At 39.7% G+C, this 16,610-nt stretch overlaps 2 protein-coding genes across 3 annotated transcripts in view; one reads left to right on the top strand and one right to left on the bottom strand.

The window, feature by feature from the left end:
• Positions 1-16,610, bottom strand: part of tub (TUB bipartite transcription factor) — a 209,302-nt gene continuing 192,692 nt past the window's right edge. For both annotated transcript variants that reach the window (XM_061963948.1, XM_061963949.1), the window contains exons 9-12: positions 8,089-8,203; positions 7,793-7,891; positions 7,517-7,688; positions 1-1,436 (exon numbers count right to left, since the gene is read on the bottom strand). In XM_061963948.1, the coding sequence (XP_061819932.1) occupies positions 1,303-1,436; positions 7,517-7,688; positions 7,793-7,891; positions 8,089-8,203 (520 nt within the window). In that variant the 3' untranslated portion in view covers positions 1-1,302. The remainder of the gene's footprint in view (positions 1,437-7,516; positions 7,689-7,792; positions 7,892-8,088; positions 8,204-16,610) is intronic.
• On the top strand, positions 12,225-14,876 carry LOC133608309 (uncharacterized). The gene is made up of 3 exons (XM_061963514.1): positions 12,225-12,390; positions 12,886-12,929; positions 13,057-14,876. The coding sequence occupies exons 2-3, from the start codon at positions 12,890-12,892 to the stop codon at positions 13,956-13,958; spliced, it is 942 nt and encodes a 313-aa protein (XP_061819498.1). The 5' UTR covers positions 12,225-12,390; positions 12,886-12,889; the 3' UTR covers positions 13,959-14,876.

The following is a 16,610-nucleotide window of genomic DNA, read 5'->3' as shown; positions in this document are numbered from 1 at the left end:
AACCCTACGGTAACCACCTAAAACAGCAGCCTTTCTTTTGACAGAAGTAAACACAAACTTAAACTTCCCGAATATTTTATTCATGTTCGTTGTCCTAATCAAAGAAGACTGCCTACAGTACCATCACATAACTATTTACTGTACATCACAAGAGCACAAGAAACAGAAAGCGAAAGAAGCAGCAGGATATCTTGAACACATACGAAAAGCAGACTTCACAGCGAAACGTATCAAGTATTCAAATAGAAATCCAAAATAGTTAATAGGGCACAGTTAAAGTACAAGAATAGCACATCTGATAAAGATCTCTTTAGGATCCACAACAATTGCAGAATCCGAGATTTAAAAGAGGAATTTACCAAACTGTCACATGAGTATAAAAATAGTTTAAAGATGCTAATAGATGGGATATGCAATTCAAACGAGACCCAGCAGTCACATGTTACAGCTGACTGTAATGCAGTGTTCTAATCCCCAAGCAAAACAATATTACAGTATTCATGTGGATGTGTTTCATATATTTAGGTTTCTCATCATTTGTGTCGTTTGATGACTCGATAGCAAGAACACAGGCTCAGCTCATTCTACAGCCTAAATGGTAACACTGCCGTTAGTGTTGAAAAGGCACAAGAAACCATGTACAGCTATGTCTCATCCACTAGTGGATTTAAATTAAAGTGCACCGTTACTTCGTTACATTCACATGAGTGACCCACACTATTGTAAAGTACACAGCACAGTGTCACATGCCTTTGCCCTGCTTGTGTCCACTAGTTTCCTTCAGATACTTCGTCCTCCATGTGCTTGCAGCTCCGCAGAGCCAATACTGTCCAAAGAACAAAAATCAACATGTAATAAATACATAAATAACAAAAAATAAATAGCCTTTCACATGCATGTTATTTTGAAACTAAAAACTGTGTAAGACGTGTTCATGCTTGAAGAAATGTGTTTTTTTGTCATTGGATTATTGTGGTGACACATGAAATTTAGCCAAGTCAGAAATAGTATTAGTAACAAGTAAAGAATGTTAAACATCTCTAGTTAGCACACAAAAAAAGAGGAGTTCTTTAGAGTGCCAGCACACTACAAAATGTTTTCATCATCTTGAAAGCTGATTACGCTTTGTGCTTCATGTGTTTCACCAAACATCCACCCTGCTCCCACACACACACACACAGAACTTGATGCCCACAAAGCATTTTGGAATACGCAGGATTTCCAGGGTGTTTTGGATATCTCACACCAGCCCCGGGGGTACGTGAACAGCCCTTGACGAGACGACACACGGAGCACTTGGTCTTATTCACAGGCTAACTTGCTGTCAAAGCTGGAGAGGGCTATGGCGAAGGCTTGAAGGGCACACATTGGGTAGTTATAGTCCATGGTGAAGACATCCTCCGCCACGCGGCCAAACTGCATCACGATGTAGTCAGCTGCATAAAATGAGAGAGATTTAATAAAGCTTGAACATAAGAACTTGCACTGTTTATAAATTGTAGTAAAAGACAGCATTCCTAAATTGTCAACAACAACGACACTGCAACCACAGTAACCAACCATAATATACAGTGTCTCACAGAGGCGTAGCACCATATTCTGGGTCAACATAGAAAAGACTCCTTAAGGGACCACCAGCCCACCCTAAACCCAATATCACACACTTGGTATGTTTACATGCACTAAAGCAGCGATTCTCAAACTGGCTCCATCTAGTGATAGGCCAAAGAATCACTTGATGAAAGTACAGTACAACTGTTTGACTACTCCCTGTTATTACAAACTACACAGTGAATTATTTTCAATTGCTGATTAATTAGATGTTTAATTTTTACATCACTAAATAAAATATGAATACCGATGTCGTGAATGATCTGAATGAATGAGATGGATGAGGTCTTCAAGTCCTGTGATCTACCGCTATTTATTTTTGTCTACCCACTAACAAAACATATTTACAATATTTTTACTCTGTATTAATTATTTTTTGTCATAGACAAAATACGTCTATGAAGAGGTTTGTCCAGTAGTTCTCTCTCTGGCGTCATTTTACATAGCTAAAGTGTCTTCTTTGAGAACGATCTAGTCTAGATCTGACCAATCTAAGTCTATGAGCATGAACTGATGAAGCCTACTCGGATGAGCGGCGAAACGTCTTCTAAGACAAACCAAACAGTCCAGTTGCGATCGGATGTCCTGAGATGACAAAGACCTGGATGAATGAGAACATTCATAGACATCTTCTTTGAGAACATTCTCACACTTATTAAACAAGTAGGTTTTTATTTTATTATATACTTAAAAAATGTTGACTTACTATAAATAAAACTATAAGCCGCAACTTGTTCCTACGTTTTGAACCCTGCGGCTTGTACAAAAGTAAAACAGTGCGGCTAATTTATGGATTTTTCTCCATTGATGGCCATAAAGCAAATAGTTTTCATTAAAAACATGCAAAGACACATTTTAAAGTGTGTTTTTGTTTGTGCTATCTTTTGGACGAATTTGCTCACTGCAGGTGCTGCTGGGTGAATAAATGCTGACAAGTGTTTCCTGCTGTTTTAAGCTGTGAACTTTAAGCATTGCATTGCTGTTCTGTCTTCTAATCATTCATAGCGTTTCTAATCATGAATTCTTCATTCATCACTCCAAGTAACATTTATAAGTTTTACAGTATAACTAAAACAATTCATACTTCGTACTGTTGGAGTGTTTCCATGCATATTTGTAAGTGCTATCGTAATGTAATGAAGCCCGCATCGTTAGCATTAGCTAATATGTTCACACGTTTACAAGTGTCTGTGTTAGCATTATCTCCTTACAATTGCATTCTTTTTGTATTGTTTCAGTTTCACAAATTCCTTACTTTACCAAGGAATTCACGGCGTGGCGAAGTTGGTAGAGTGGCCGTGCCAGCAATCGGAGGGTTGCTGGTTACTGGGGTTCAATCCCCACCTTCTACCATCCTAGTCACGTCTGTTGTGTCCTTGGGCAAGACACTTCACCCCTTGCTCCTGATGGCTGCTGGTAAGCGCCTTGCATGGCAGCTCCCGCCATCAGTGTGTGAATGTGGAAATACTGTCAAAGTGCTTTGAGTACCTTGAAGGTAGAAAAGCACTATACAAGTATAACCCATTTATCATTTATTATTTATTTACCAAGACATCACCGTGGAGAGGGCTTCACGGTGGCAGAGGGGTTAGTGCATCTGCCTCACAATACGAAGGTCCTGAGCAGTGTTGGGACTAACGTATTACAAAGTAACGCGTTACTGTAACGCCGTTAGTTTCGGCGGTAACTAGTAATCTAACGCGTTATTTTTTTTTATTCAGTAATTTAGTTACCGTTACTACATGATGCGTTACTGCGTTATTTTACGTTACTTTTGATGTAATATCGGCTAGAAACAGAAGCGCTGCGGTGTCGTTCTTCTGAATCTTCCTCTGTCACAAGCCGGAGAGAAGAAAAGAGGCGCGGTCTATGTGTGTGTGGGTGTGGGTGTGGGGAAAAAAAGTTGTTGGCACGTTCAGTCCACACACAGCGTGGTCATGGCGAGCGGAGTAACGGAGGAGCTTGAACGCCCCCGCCATTGAATCGGTGTGTTTATAAGTGCAGACTCGGTTGTGCAAAACGAGGGTTTTAAACACATGCTGAACGTGCTTGAACCACGTTACGACATCCCGTCGCGCACCCACTTCAGCAATAAGATTGTGCCAGATCTTTATGAGCAGGAGAAGAAAAAAGTTGTGGATGAACTATCCCGAGCATCATCTGTTGCGCTCATGACAGACGGGTGGACGTCCAGCGGAACTATAAGCGCTCACTTCATCACAGCAGACTGGGAGATGAGAAGACACGCCCCCTCTACGAGAGTCACCTTGCGCAGTTACTGACACAAGCAGTGGAGGACTGGAAGATAAAGATATCCCAGTCACACGTGATAATGCCAAAAATCAAATAATTACAGAGAATGAGGCAGGACTGGGACCACAGATAGGTGCTTTGCACATGTAGTGAATTTGGCATCACAGAAGGGAATCTCAGTCAATAGGATGGAGCGCCTCTTTGGGAGGATCAGGAAGGTTTCTTACTTCCACCCAAGCACAACAGCTGCTCATGTGCTTAAGACAAAGCAAGAAATGCTAAAGCTGCCTGCTCATACATGATGTCCCAACGAGGTGGAACTCCACTTATGATATGTTGGAGCAGCAGGCAGCTATATACTCTGCATTGACCCACAACACCCTGAAGACCAATGTCACCCTGTCTGATGATGATGTGAGAGTGGCAGGTGAGGTCCTCCAGGTGCTTAAACCCCTCAAAAGTGTTCCATCTCTACTGAGCACTGAAACTTCACCATCTGTGTCAATGATCCTGCCACTGAAAACAAGTATTCTACAATCCATGGCTCCAAGTGTGGAAGACAGCAGCATCACTCCAGATGTCAGGCTTTATGTTTCAAGGAAGATGATGTGCCTTCTTATGTTGCACTTTAACTTGTTTTTTATTCATGGTCATTGGCCCAAGTTTAAAGAAAGGAGGAATGCCTTTTTATGTTGCACTGTTTTTCATTAATTATGTTAAAAGGAAAATAAAAATGTATGTCAAGTTGATCAACAGATTGTATTATTCTCCAGTGCAATAACAGTACTGAAATGAAGGCAAAAAGGGCATTAATGGGAGCTTTAAAAAAAAAAGAAGAAAAAAATAAGTAACTAAATAGTTACTTTTCACAGTAACGCATTACTTTTTGGTGTAAGTAACTGAGTTAGTAACTGAGTTACTTTTGAAATAAAGTAACTAGTAACTGTAACTAGTTACTGGTTTTCAGTAACTAACCCAACACTGGTCCTGAGTAGTCATGGGTTCAATCCCGGGCTCGGGATCTTTCTGTGTGGAGTTTGCATGTTCTCCCCGTGACTGCGTGGGTTCCCTCCGGGTACTCCGGCTTCCTCCCACTTCCAAAGACATGCACCTGGGGATAAGTTGATTGGCAACACTAAATTGGCCCTAGTGTGTGGATGCGACTGTGAATGTTGTCTGTCTATCTGTGTTGGCCCTGCGATGAGGTGGCGACTTGTCCAGGGTGTACACCGCCTTCCGCCCGATTGTAGCTGAGATAGGCTCCAGCGCCCCCCGCGACCCCAAAGGGAATAAGCGGTAGGAAATGGATGGATGGATGGATCACTGTGGAGATATTGAGTAATTTTAGCTGATTGGAGAGTGTGCTTCCACAACGATTACGTCTGTTTTGTTTGATCAATGAAGGTATGTAAATAAACATTTATAAAATCTTTTTGTGTAAATAACTCATTTCACAGCATATATATCTGCAGCGTATAGTCTGGTGAAGCTAATATGTGGGAAAAATGTTTTCTAAAATTTTGTGAGTGCGGCTTATATACTCTGTAGTCGGAAAAATATGTTATTTCAGCTTCTATATCTGTACTTGGTGATTGTTGGAGTAAAGGGTCACTCCCACTGCTGGCTTGTTCTTCTTCGCCTGCAAATAATGTAGTATGACAGGCTCCATTTGATTGGTGAAATGGAGTCAAACGTCACTAGTCCTTACTCAGAAGTCAAGTCCAAAACTTTAGCTAACGAGCCAAATGAATAAGTCTTTGCAAGCAGTACCGGTAATCAGCAGACTATAAATAATGCTGATATAAATAAATGTAGCGATCAGAATGAAACTCAAAGCAACAGAGTAAAATGTAGCGCGTTATTACCCACTTCTGTTGCAAAGACAAATGGTTTGGCGAGAGTGCCCACCAGAAGAAGTCAGGTTGGTACTCTCACGACTCTTTTTCACCAATCCAACATCATCACTTGTGACTCCAATCAAATAGAGCCTGGCAGTTACATGACCACAACACTACCCAACACCGTAAAATCTGACATCATGTGCGGTCTGATGAGGCAACACACCTCTTCTATCAATGTTTACCTTACAAACTACGAAAAGGAACAGCTACAGTAGGATAGGATAGGATAGATATCGTGTATGTCATCTGTGTCAGAAGAAATGTTCCCATTGCAGCCTACAAGAATTCCACTTCCAACTAAACAAAACACATTGCGCTAAATTATAGATGTTTTTTTCACTCACTACTCTAAAGTATATCCAAGTTTCAGTTAATCATTTGTTCATTGTATTGTCCCTTTTATTGACTTTAGTGAGATACTGATAAAGACAACAACCATATTAAAGGCCTACTGAAACCCACTACTACCGACCACGCAGTCTGATAGTTTATATATCAATGATGAAATCTTAACATTGCAACACATGCCAATACGGCCGGGTTAGCTTACTAAAGTGCAATTTTAAATTTTGCGCGAAATATCCTGCTGAAAACGTCTCGGTATGATGACGCCTGCACGTGACGTCACGGATTGTAGAGGACATTTTGGGACAGCATGGTGGCCAGCTATTAAGTCGTCTGTTTTCATCGCAAAATTCCACAGTATTCTGGAAATCTGTGTTGGTGAATCTTTTGCAATATGTTCAATGAACAATGGAGACAGCAAAGAAGAAAGCTGTAGGTGGGAAGCGGTGTATTGCGGCAGGTGTTGTGCCGGATAACGCACCCCCGCCGTAGAATGCCGGATAACACAGCCGGTGTTTCATTGTTTACATTCCCGGAAGATGACAGTCAAGCTTTACCATTGGCCTGTGGAGAACTGGGACAACAGAGACTCTTACCAGGAGGACTTTGAGTTGGATACGCAGACGCGGTACCGTGAGTACGCATGCAGCTGCGGTTTCCAAACACTTGATCGCTTGCCCGTACGTGCGTGCCGCTATGTGCATGTCACGTACGTAACTTTGGGGACTTTGGGGAAATATATGTGCTGTATGAACTTTGGGGAGGTGAACGGTACTTTGGGCTGTGGGATTGAGTGTGTTGTGCAGGTGTTTGAGTTGTATTGGCGGGTTATATGGACGGAAGGGGGGAGGTGTTTGTTATGCGGGATTAATTTGTGGCATATTAAATATAAGCCTGGTTGTGTTGTGGCTAATAGAGTACATATATGTATTGTGTTTATTTACTGTTTTAGTCATTCCCAGCTGAATATCAGGTCCCACCCGCCTCTCACAGCATCTTCCCTATCTGAATCGCTCCCACTGCCCTCTAGTCCTTCACTCTCACTTTCCTCATCCACGAATCTTTCATCCTCGCTCAAATTAATGGGGAAATCGTTGCTTTCTCGGTCCGAATCGCTCTCGCTGCTGGGGGCCATGATTGTAAACAATGTGCGGATTTGAGGAGCTCCACAACCTGTGACATCACGAGAATATATTGTCTGCTACTTCCGGTACAGGCAAGGCTTTTTTATCAGCGACCAAAAGTTGCAAACTTTATCGTCGATGTTCTCTACTAAATCCTTTCAGCAAAAATATGGCAATATCGCGAAATTATCAAGTATGACGCATAGAATGGACCTGCTATCCCCGTTTAAATAAGAAAATCGCATTTCAGTAGGCCTTTAAATACAAAGTAGTTGAACTCACGGTCATTGTCATGGATGATTTGGAAATTCTTGACAGAGGCCTGAGTAACCCTGCCATGGAAGTTGAGCACATACGATTGTGTATCATCATTCCACACTGGGGTTTTGTTATGGAGTTCAATGACACTCTCTGTGTTGTTGATCTGCCACTGTGCCAGCAATGACTCATGGTCCTATAATACAATCAAAAACAACAGAACAGCATCACTTAAAGTGATCAGATAGAATGTAATGTTTGATAGATGTGATCGGCACATGTGTGTATCAAGGAACATACATTTCGTGGGCGAATCGAAACTCTCTCATGGTCCATATTCATTCCAGGGATGATGACGCTCATTTTCCGAGGTCCCTTAAATCCTAAGACATTAGTTTCCTGGGTTTTAAACAGAAAATAATGGAATCATTGGTATTCCAAAAATATCAAATATCAGTATAAATTAGGAGTACAAATCCTTTAAAATCTTAACAGTGATTTTCTGCACCCCATTGCAATGGTTAAAATGATTGTCAAATGAATATATAATGCATAAAATCAGTATAGCACATCAAATAAATGATGCAAGAACTCACATAGCAAATGGCTGCCAGCTCCTGGCGCATATTGCTGTCTTCTAGGCTGGTGGTGGTCTTCATAGGGTTCAGACCACTGTCATATACTGTAAATTTGGTCCCCATGAGGTTTGACCTGCAATAAAAATAAAATGATTATGACACAATTTTGCATCTTGCAGTATTTTGTGTGCTGAAGACAGTTACAAAGAGGTTGCATATGCTTCCACTGTCTTTCGTGCTCGTGACTTATTCTCAGTCAACATTTATTATACAACAAACATACTGCCATGACTGCAAAAGTATATATTGATAATTGTTACATGTCTTAATTGTAATTTGCCTTGTATTCTTACAAAATTGTTTTTATTTATGCATAAAAATCATGTTTCATCAGACTGGAAAAGTGTATTTTCAATGATGCTCCCTTCATCAGTTACATAAACAGTATATATATATATATATATATATATATATATATGCATATATATATATATATATATATATATATATATATATATATATATATATATAAGAAGGCAGAATTGTACAAAAAACGAAACATTGTGTTAATAAAAGATCGATCAAACTTTTTGTTCCTCAAATAATTCCCATTCCTGTGACTTATACAATTGAAACATTTCTGAAAACTAGCTGTTAGTGTCATCCATTTTTCTATCTCGGCATTAGATTCTCTGTGTTACTTTTTTTGGAAGCTAATGACCTTCCACATTATTGTCAACTGATTCCAACTCTTCCGGTCATATCCAAAATAATGGATACAACGTCTTTATAATCAATTAATCGAACATCTTGAAAACAATAAGCTGCTAAATAACTGCCAACATGGCTTCCGTTCCAAACATTCTGCCCTATCTGCATTATTATTGTTCACAGAACACATCATATCAGCAATAAACAAAGGCCATTTTACAGTAGCTTTGTGCATAGACCTCAGGAAAGTATACGGGGTGGGTGATACTCAAAATTTAGAATGAATCTGATACAAAGTAAATACAAGGCTCGTATTGCCGATACTGACACCGATAGTTTGACCAGTGATGTCATTACCATTCAATAATTTTGTGTACAGCAACAACTGTATGATTACAACAAAATCAGATCCAACCTGTCATTTTCTATATCTGAAATCTATTTACGTGTCATCGGTGGCCAAATCCAGCCCATGAATGACACTAGACTGGCCACACGAGTTCGAATCACAGCTTAAACTTGGACAAACTTTAAATATCTACAAGAAAAATTGTTCAGGTTTCCCATTGTCATCCCATTGGGTTGAGTTTTTTCTTGCCCTGATGTGGTATCTGAGGAGAGGATGTCGTTGTGGCTTGTGCAGCCCTTTGAGACACTCGTGATTTAGGGCTATATAAGTAAACATTGATTGATTGATTGATTAGACATAGTGGTAACATTTTTGCAGCAAATTCCTAAAACTACTAGAGCACTTGGACTTGGACCAGTGTAAACACAATGGCGTATCCTTGCATTGACATTTGATGTTCTAAAGGCCAGTGTCCATGCAGTGTACACTTGTATTTTGCATTTTTTTCTGAAAAGTGTAACTCTTACAAAAAAGAAAAAGATCGAAAACAAATGTACACAACATAGGATGCATGTTTTCAAAATAATCATAAGGAGAAGTCAGGCCCTTGGCGTTCTGGAAATGTGGCCTCAAGAACAATTTAGTTAAATGCTGTAGCCCTGGTCTACAAGATTCACAAGAGACTTCCCGGTTAGTTTCATCACTGCATTGTCTCAGGCAAATCCTCTTATTTTCCAAATTACACAAATTAACACGCTATTAATATCTACTTTCTAGCTCTAAGTGCTGTAAACACGAGACATGCCCAGGTCACATGATCATGCTCCAAAGAACTTCAAACTTCTCGTTGTCAAAAACAATTATGGGGAAAAAGTATTTCTTTCAAACCATCACAAAAGTGTGGAACGCTTTTCCTTTCTACATTTGGACAATAAGTACTTATTCACAATTTAAAAGGGTACACAGAAGGTATCTCCGGCCCAGTTCCTGCTGTGAGCACGGACATATCTGTACTGAAATTTGTTGTAGCCTTATGTGTGTTTCTTGTTGTGATTGTGTTTTTATAGTTAAAGTAAAAAGTGCCAATGTTTGTCACACACACACTAGGTGCGGTGAAATGATTCTCTGCATTTGACCCATCCCCACAGGGGAGCAGTGAGCAGCAGCGGTGGCCACGCCCGGCAATCATTTGGTGATTTAATCCCCAATTCCAACCCTTGATGCTGAGTGCCAAGCAGGGAGGTAATCGGTCCCATTTTTATAGTCTTTGGTATGACTCGGCCGGGGTTTGAACTCACGACCTACCGATCTCAGGGCGGACACTCTAACCACAAGGCCACTGAGCAGGTCTTTTCCTTTTATGTGATGCAGATCAAAACCTGCTGCAAACCAGTTTTTAACTGAGTCAGGCTCCATTAACCCTAACTTGGCTGTTGTTTTTAATCTTTCCTGTTAAACACATGAAATGGTATTTACCATTTTTGGCAAAAACGGCAATGAGGAGAGAGGTAGTAAGAGTAGAGAGAGCCACGCGCTCATCATCGTACTTAGTTATGAGATCTTTTCTTCAATTAAACAGGGTATTTCACCTTCTTTTTATTTTTTTATTATTATATTTTTTGTTTGTTATTAATCACAGTTTATTACTCGCCTGCATATTTAAAGTCTGCTAAAGAAAATACCAATATTTGGACACGAATGCAATTTTGTTGTCAGAATGTAATCAAAGCACATTTTTAAACGTTTTACTTAACTGCAAGTCATTAATTTGCTTAAAACTTGGTGACAGTAAGTATATTACCGGTAAGTGCACATCTTGAAAGTATTTGCAACAATATAGCAAACAAGGTACAGATAACACACCCATAAACAATTTTACATAGTGCAGTATTTACACCTGCATTTACTCTTTAAAAAAGAAATAGGCACATAATAGAATGATATTTGCATCCTTTAGATCAGGGGTCCCCAACCTTTTTTGTACCACGGACTATTTTAATGTAGGCATTATTTGTAAGTACCAGTTTTCCAACGTGTGGCAGAAAAATAAGACAGAAATAGGTGCATGAAAAAAACAACTTTCCATAATGCTGAATTAGTGGGAACTCTGGGCTTGTTTCTTAGCGATGAGATGGAAGGTTGATAGTTTATTTTATTTTTTAAATCAACATAAAAAACACAAGATACACTTACAACCAGTGCACCAAAACCTCCCTCCCCCACCCACACTCATCCACACTCATTCACACAAAAGGGGCTCTCTCTTTCCGTTATTACACTTCTGGTTCCTACAATATAGAACAATACAGTCCTTGAAGCACACATGATTGTGTGTGCTACTGGTCCACTAACATTTTCATTAATTACTATTTTTTATGTAATTGTTTTTATATTGTTTTACTTTCTTTTTTGTCATCTTCTTTATCAAAGTATTGGCACTTTTTGGCTCCATGGTGGCTTATTTTGCAGTCTTACTCAATAAAAAATGCACGAAAACTGAGTCACCAACGCACTGGATTCTTTGTCCTGATTATGTAGAATAATTTGCTGACTTAGACTAATTTGTTACGTGCAACGTTTGCAATGAAAAGACTGAGGAATGTTGACAAACATTTTTGTTGTAAATGGAATTTTACAAAAAGGGCTAACAAAAACCGTGGTACGGCTGTATTATCATAACAGGGTTAACTTTGTAATTGCCAGCCTTGGTAATAAAAGCACTTAGTCATTAGCTATTTTTAGTTACCACAGTGAATTCAGAGTAATTTAAGCTTCACAACTGCAGAAGACGCGCTCGAGTTAAAAATATATTGTTCCTTACTGCTACTTTGACTGTTAACAAGGCACATCTAATTAGGATCTGACACTTGTGTTTTCTCCTACCATCCAGACACATCACACTTAACTCCCAGGGGGGCCTAAACTTGCCTTGAAAGCTTTTCACATTATTTAATCAAGTGTGCAAGTATGGCACACTATAATATAGTCCTCATCATAATGATGACATTGTGCATGATGCAATAAAGTGCTTAATTCAAAGCATTTAGATATTACCTTACAGACAGTTGGGGTGCAGTGTTTGTTGCCATGACTGATGCTTTGAAGTGCAGAATCTTCAATTTCAAACGGAACTACCTCTAAACCAAACCAACCTAGATCAGAATGGTTGTGACTCGACTAATGCAAAACTTGCACAAGTACCAAATGTTTTCTTGGCAACTTCCGATGGCTTTGTAAACAACACAGCACCTCCTAGAGTGGTAAGTCTACAGTGTATGATCTATCATCAGAAGAAATGTCATAACAATGAGTATTACATCCATCCATGCATCAATTTTCTACCGCGTGTCCCTGTTGGGGTTGGGAGGGGCCTGGAGCCTATCTCAGCTGCATTCAGGCAGAAGGCAGGGTAAACCCTGGACAAGTTGCCTGCTCCGGAAGGAAATTACTTTCTGTCATCACATTACTTTTGGGGATGGGGCCAACTTCCTTATCAGAATCAGATTTATTAGCCATATATGTTAAACACACACAAAATTTGACTTGGTAAACTGTGCTCTCTTGGGTCAATACTCATTACATTTACAAAATCTTCTTAAGAAAAACAGCCAGATACATTTATTGTTCTACCTAAACGTATTTGTATTGATGCAAACTTTTTAGATGTGACATGTTATCAGTTTACAAACATGTCAAGAGACAACTTTGTAAGAATGGATTACTAAGTCAATTCTTAATTGTCTGACTATTTTTAGCCCAATGGATGGACAAGGAGATGGAGACCACAATGGTCCAAATCGTAAGTACCTGATGGTGGATTTGTCCATGTTGTTAGTGTGTAGATGTCTGCCAGCTATTCATAGACTAACCAGATTCCTATTTCCAATGGGTGTACCATGCATTAAAAACATTTAAATGTTCTGTAGGCCATCATATCCACATTCCAACTGAAGATCACCCACCAAATGGAGACAATAACGACATGGAATTCATCTTCCTCTTGCATTTTATCATAAATCATCACATGAGAGTCTTTAGACAAAATCAAATTGGTTTCATTAATGAAAACATTGTAAACGTCAACATTCTGCACCACGGCGATAACATGAACAATATTGTGGAACATGAAGACGAAGTAGACAGTGATGAGGCTAATGTTGAGATGCAGGTCAACCGTGTGATGGAAGATGAGGACGAAGAGGAAGAACCTCAGCCTGGACCATCAAGATACCGCCGTGAACAGGAAGACGACACAAGAAACAGGAAACGTTCCTCGTGGTGGCATGAGTTTGACAACAATTCAGACAGCAGCGTGGATTTAGATAATGAAGAAGACCCTTTATTTGGTAGATGTGAGGAAAGGTCAAGAGATGAGCTTGATTCAGATGATACCGCACTACATTTTGATCATGAACTTGCTAAAAATAGTGATGTGGCTGAAGAAGGATCCACGCAAGGAGCAATGTTTAACTGTCTGCCCGAACCTTCAGGGATCAACTCAATTAATAAAGGTGGACACCGACGGAGGTCAAGAGGCAACACATGTTTCCAACAGTGGGATGAAGTTGAAGGCAACAGCTCTGACTGTGACACTTACTTCGATGTCATGGAAGAAGAGAACCCTAAAATGAAGTCAAGAGATAACATTGATTCAGAAGAGGAGGAAGAAAACTATTTCAAATGGCAGGACAACATTCCAGCAATGCCTAATTGCAGCCATGGGCCCACTCTGAGCATTCGAGACACTGATATGGCTGAGGAGGATGAACGTAGCAGCGCACAAGAGACTGAAGAACATTCAACACCAGGACCATCGAGGATGAGGTGAGGCTTAACACCAATTTGTCAGAAGTGTTTGTTGACCTCAATTCTGATGGGAGCACTGACTTAAGATGTATATGAACACTCCTCTTGGATGGTCTCAGAAAAGGTCAATGGATTCAGAAAATGAAAAACAGAAATGACACTATCGGTCATCTTCTTCACAACTCAGAAATATTGTCATGACCGACGTAGGAACTTCCAGTGAGGGAGGAGGTTTGGGTGAGCTGCAGGCAATGGATGACCTGCTGCCTACAAAGACCTTAGCAGAAAGAAATGGCTAAAGTGGACAGAAAGAAGGAAAAAGGTTTCACAACATAAGAAAAGTCCACAGGCTGCAATTTTTACTCCCAACGGAGCGCAACTAAATACCTTTCATCAGGTGCCACTAGGTGGCACTGTTCAGTCAGGGATCCTTTATTACACATTTGTAAGAGCTTGTGCAGCCCAGTCATGACAGAGGTACGTGGGCTTTGGGCCATTACAGCTCCTTCAGTTTATGGTCCTTACTCATTCTATTAGACTTGAGATATGATTATCTGACCACATTGTATTACTTCACACTATGAGATTTATAAATGTGATTATGTACATAGCTACAGTTATCTAAATAATACAGAATGGTTTTAGGATCTCATAATCTTTTATCTAAGCCAGTGGTGTTTAGGGGGCACAGCTCCCCTGCAAGAGGACTGGAGGACAGAAAAATAAAAAACAATCTTTTCAAACCTGCTTCAGCTACACTACAGGTTAAAGGTAGAACTGGTCTGCATTTTTTCTTCTTTTTTTTTTTACAGTGAAAACTAAACTTTATGAGAGTAGAACATTCAGGTTTATTTTGATATCAGCCCGGTTGTGGTATGTATATTTACTAATGCCTGGCAGAAAGTTGAACAATTCTTACTTTAAATTAGAATATTTTAAATTGTGGGGTGAATATGTTCTCTAAAACAAGGCTGTCCTGACTTTCACAGCCTTTGGAGTGAGTTTAAAATATAATGTGCAGCCCTCATAATTGAAGTCTATTCATTTTCTACCAATTTTCCTTCCGGGGGTTGCAGGGTGCTGGAGCCTATCCCAGCTGCACTCGGACTAATGGCAGGGTACACCCTGGACAAGTCCCCACCTCATCACAGGGCCAACACAGATACACAGACAACACTCACCCTCATATTCACACATTTTCCCAGTAAATCATAAAAAAATAAAAATAAATAAATAAAAAACGTGTGCTATCAAACGCTTAATGCAGGGGTGTCAAACTCAAATACAGAGTGGGCCAAAATTTAAAACTGAACAAAGCCGCGGGCCAAGGTTGAACAAATTAACCTTTTAATAGGGACCCAAACAAGTTTTGCATTGAATATTGAACAAGCAAGGCTTATTAAATTTTATAGTGACATGCAAAATTGAGTTTCAAATAATAATAATAATAATTAAAAAATATCAATGGCATATCAAATAAAATTTAAATAAAAATTGAATGCCTCTTTTCTATTTGCAGCCTTCTGAGGTAAATATCAAAATAAACTTTTTCCACAGGCTAATAATACATTTGAAAATAAAATAACAATAATGAATGAATCAAACATTCAAGCCTTGAAGTAGCAAGAGAAAGTGCATGAATAAAACATTAATTATTGCTCAGTTTGCTACACTGATTTGCTTTAACACTGAATATGGAACAAGCAACGCTTATATAACTTAATAGTGCAAAATAAACTTTCAAAAACAAACGAAAAAACATCAATGGCATATTAAATAAAATTTAAATAAAAAATGTAATGCCTCTTTTCTATTTGCAGCCTTCTGAGGTAAATATCAACATTAACTTGGTGGGCGTGGGCGGAGTTTGGTGGTAGCGGGGGTGTATATTGTAGCATCCCGGAAGAGTTAGTGCTGCAAGGGGTTCTGGGTATTTGTTCTGTTGTGTTTGTTGCGTTACGGTGCGGATGTTCTCCCGAAATGCGTTTGTCATTCTTGTTTGGTGTGGGCTCACAGTGTGGCGCATATTTGTAACAGTGTTAAAGTTGTTTATACGGCCACCCTCAGTGTGGCCTGTACGGCTGTTGATCAAGTATGTGTTGCATTCACTTATGTGTGTGTGAAAGTTGCATATATGTGGCTGAGCTGGCATGCTGTTTGTATGGAGGAAAAGCTGACGTGACGACAGGTTGTAGAGGACGTTGAAGGCAGTGCCTTTAAGGCATGGCCCCCAATGTTGACTGGGAAAAATTCGGGAGAATGGTTGCCCCGGGAGATTTTCCGGAGGGGCACTGAAATTCAGGAGTCTCCCGGGAAAATCATGAGGGTTGGCAAGTATGAGTATTAGCGGTGAATGCGGTGTTACAGCGGCACAGCCGCTGTATAATACCGGCGGGCCAGCTCTAATGTTAATTTGATATTTGCCTCAAGGGCCAAATGAAATTACACAGGCCATAGTTTGACACTCATGGCTTAATGGGTTAATGTGGATTCATTTTAATCATGATTAGCTATCATTCACTTGTAGTCCATATTATGGTGTTTTATTTTGCAAGAGACTCAAAAAATAATAATTTACACTGTATTTACCTAACATGTCAAGGGAGGCGCTGCGGTGTTGTGATGGTGCATCTGGAATGATCCAGACACAAGAAAACATTTTCACATGGGGGAT

Source organism: Nerophis lumbriciformis, linkage group LG06 (genome assembly GCF_033978685.3).
Source record: "Nerophis lumbriciformis linkage group LG06, RoL_Nlum_v2.1, whole genome shotgun sequence".
Lineage (NCBI taxonomy): Eukaryota > Metazoa > Chordata > Actinopteri > Syngnathiformes > Syngnathidae > Nerophis > Nerophis lumbriciformis.
Note: the sequence above shows the minus strand (reverse complement) of the source record. Positions and strands in the feature narration are given on the sequence as shown.

What these genes read in the sequence shown, in the direction of transcription:
- LOC133608309 (XM_061963514.1), top strand. Translation starts at nt 12,890, where the DNA reads ATGGATGGACAAGGAGATGGAGACCACAATGGTCCAAATC. An exon ending in AGACCACAATGGTCCAAATC is followed by an intron (nt 12,930 to 13,056) that starts GTAAGTACCTGA and finishes AATGTTCTGTAG; the next exon opens with GCCATCATATCCACATTCCA.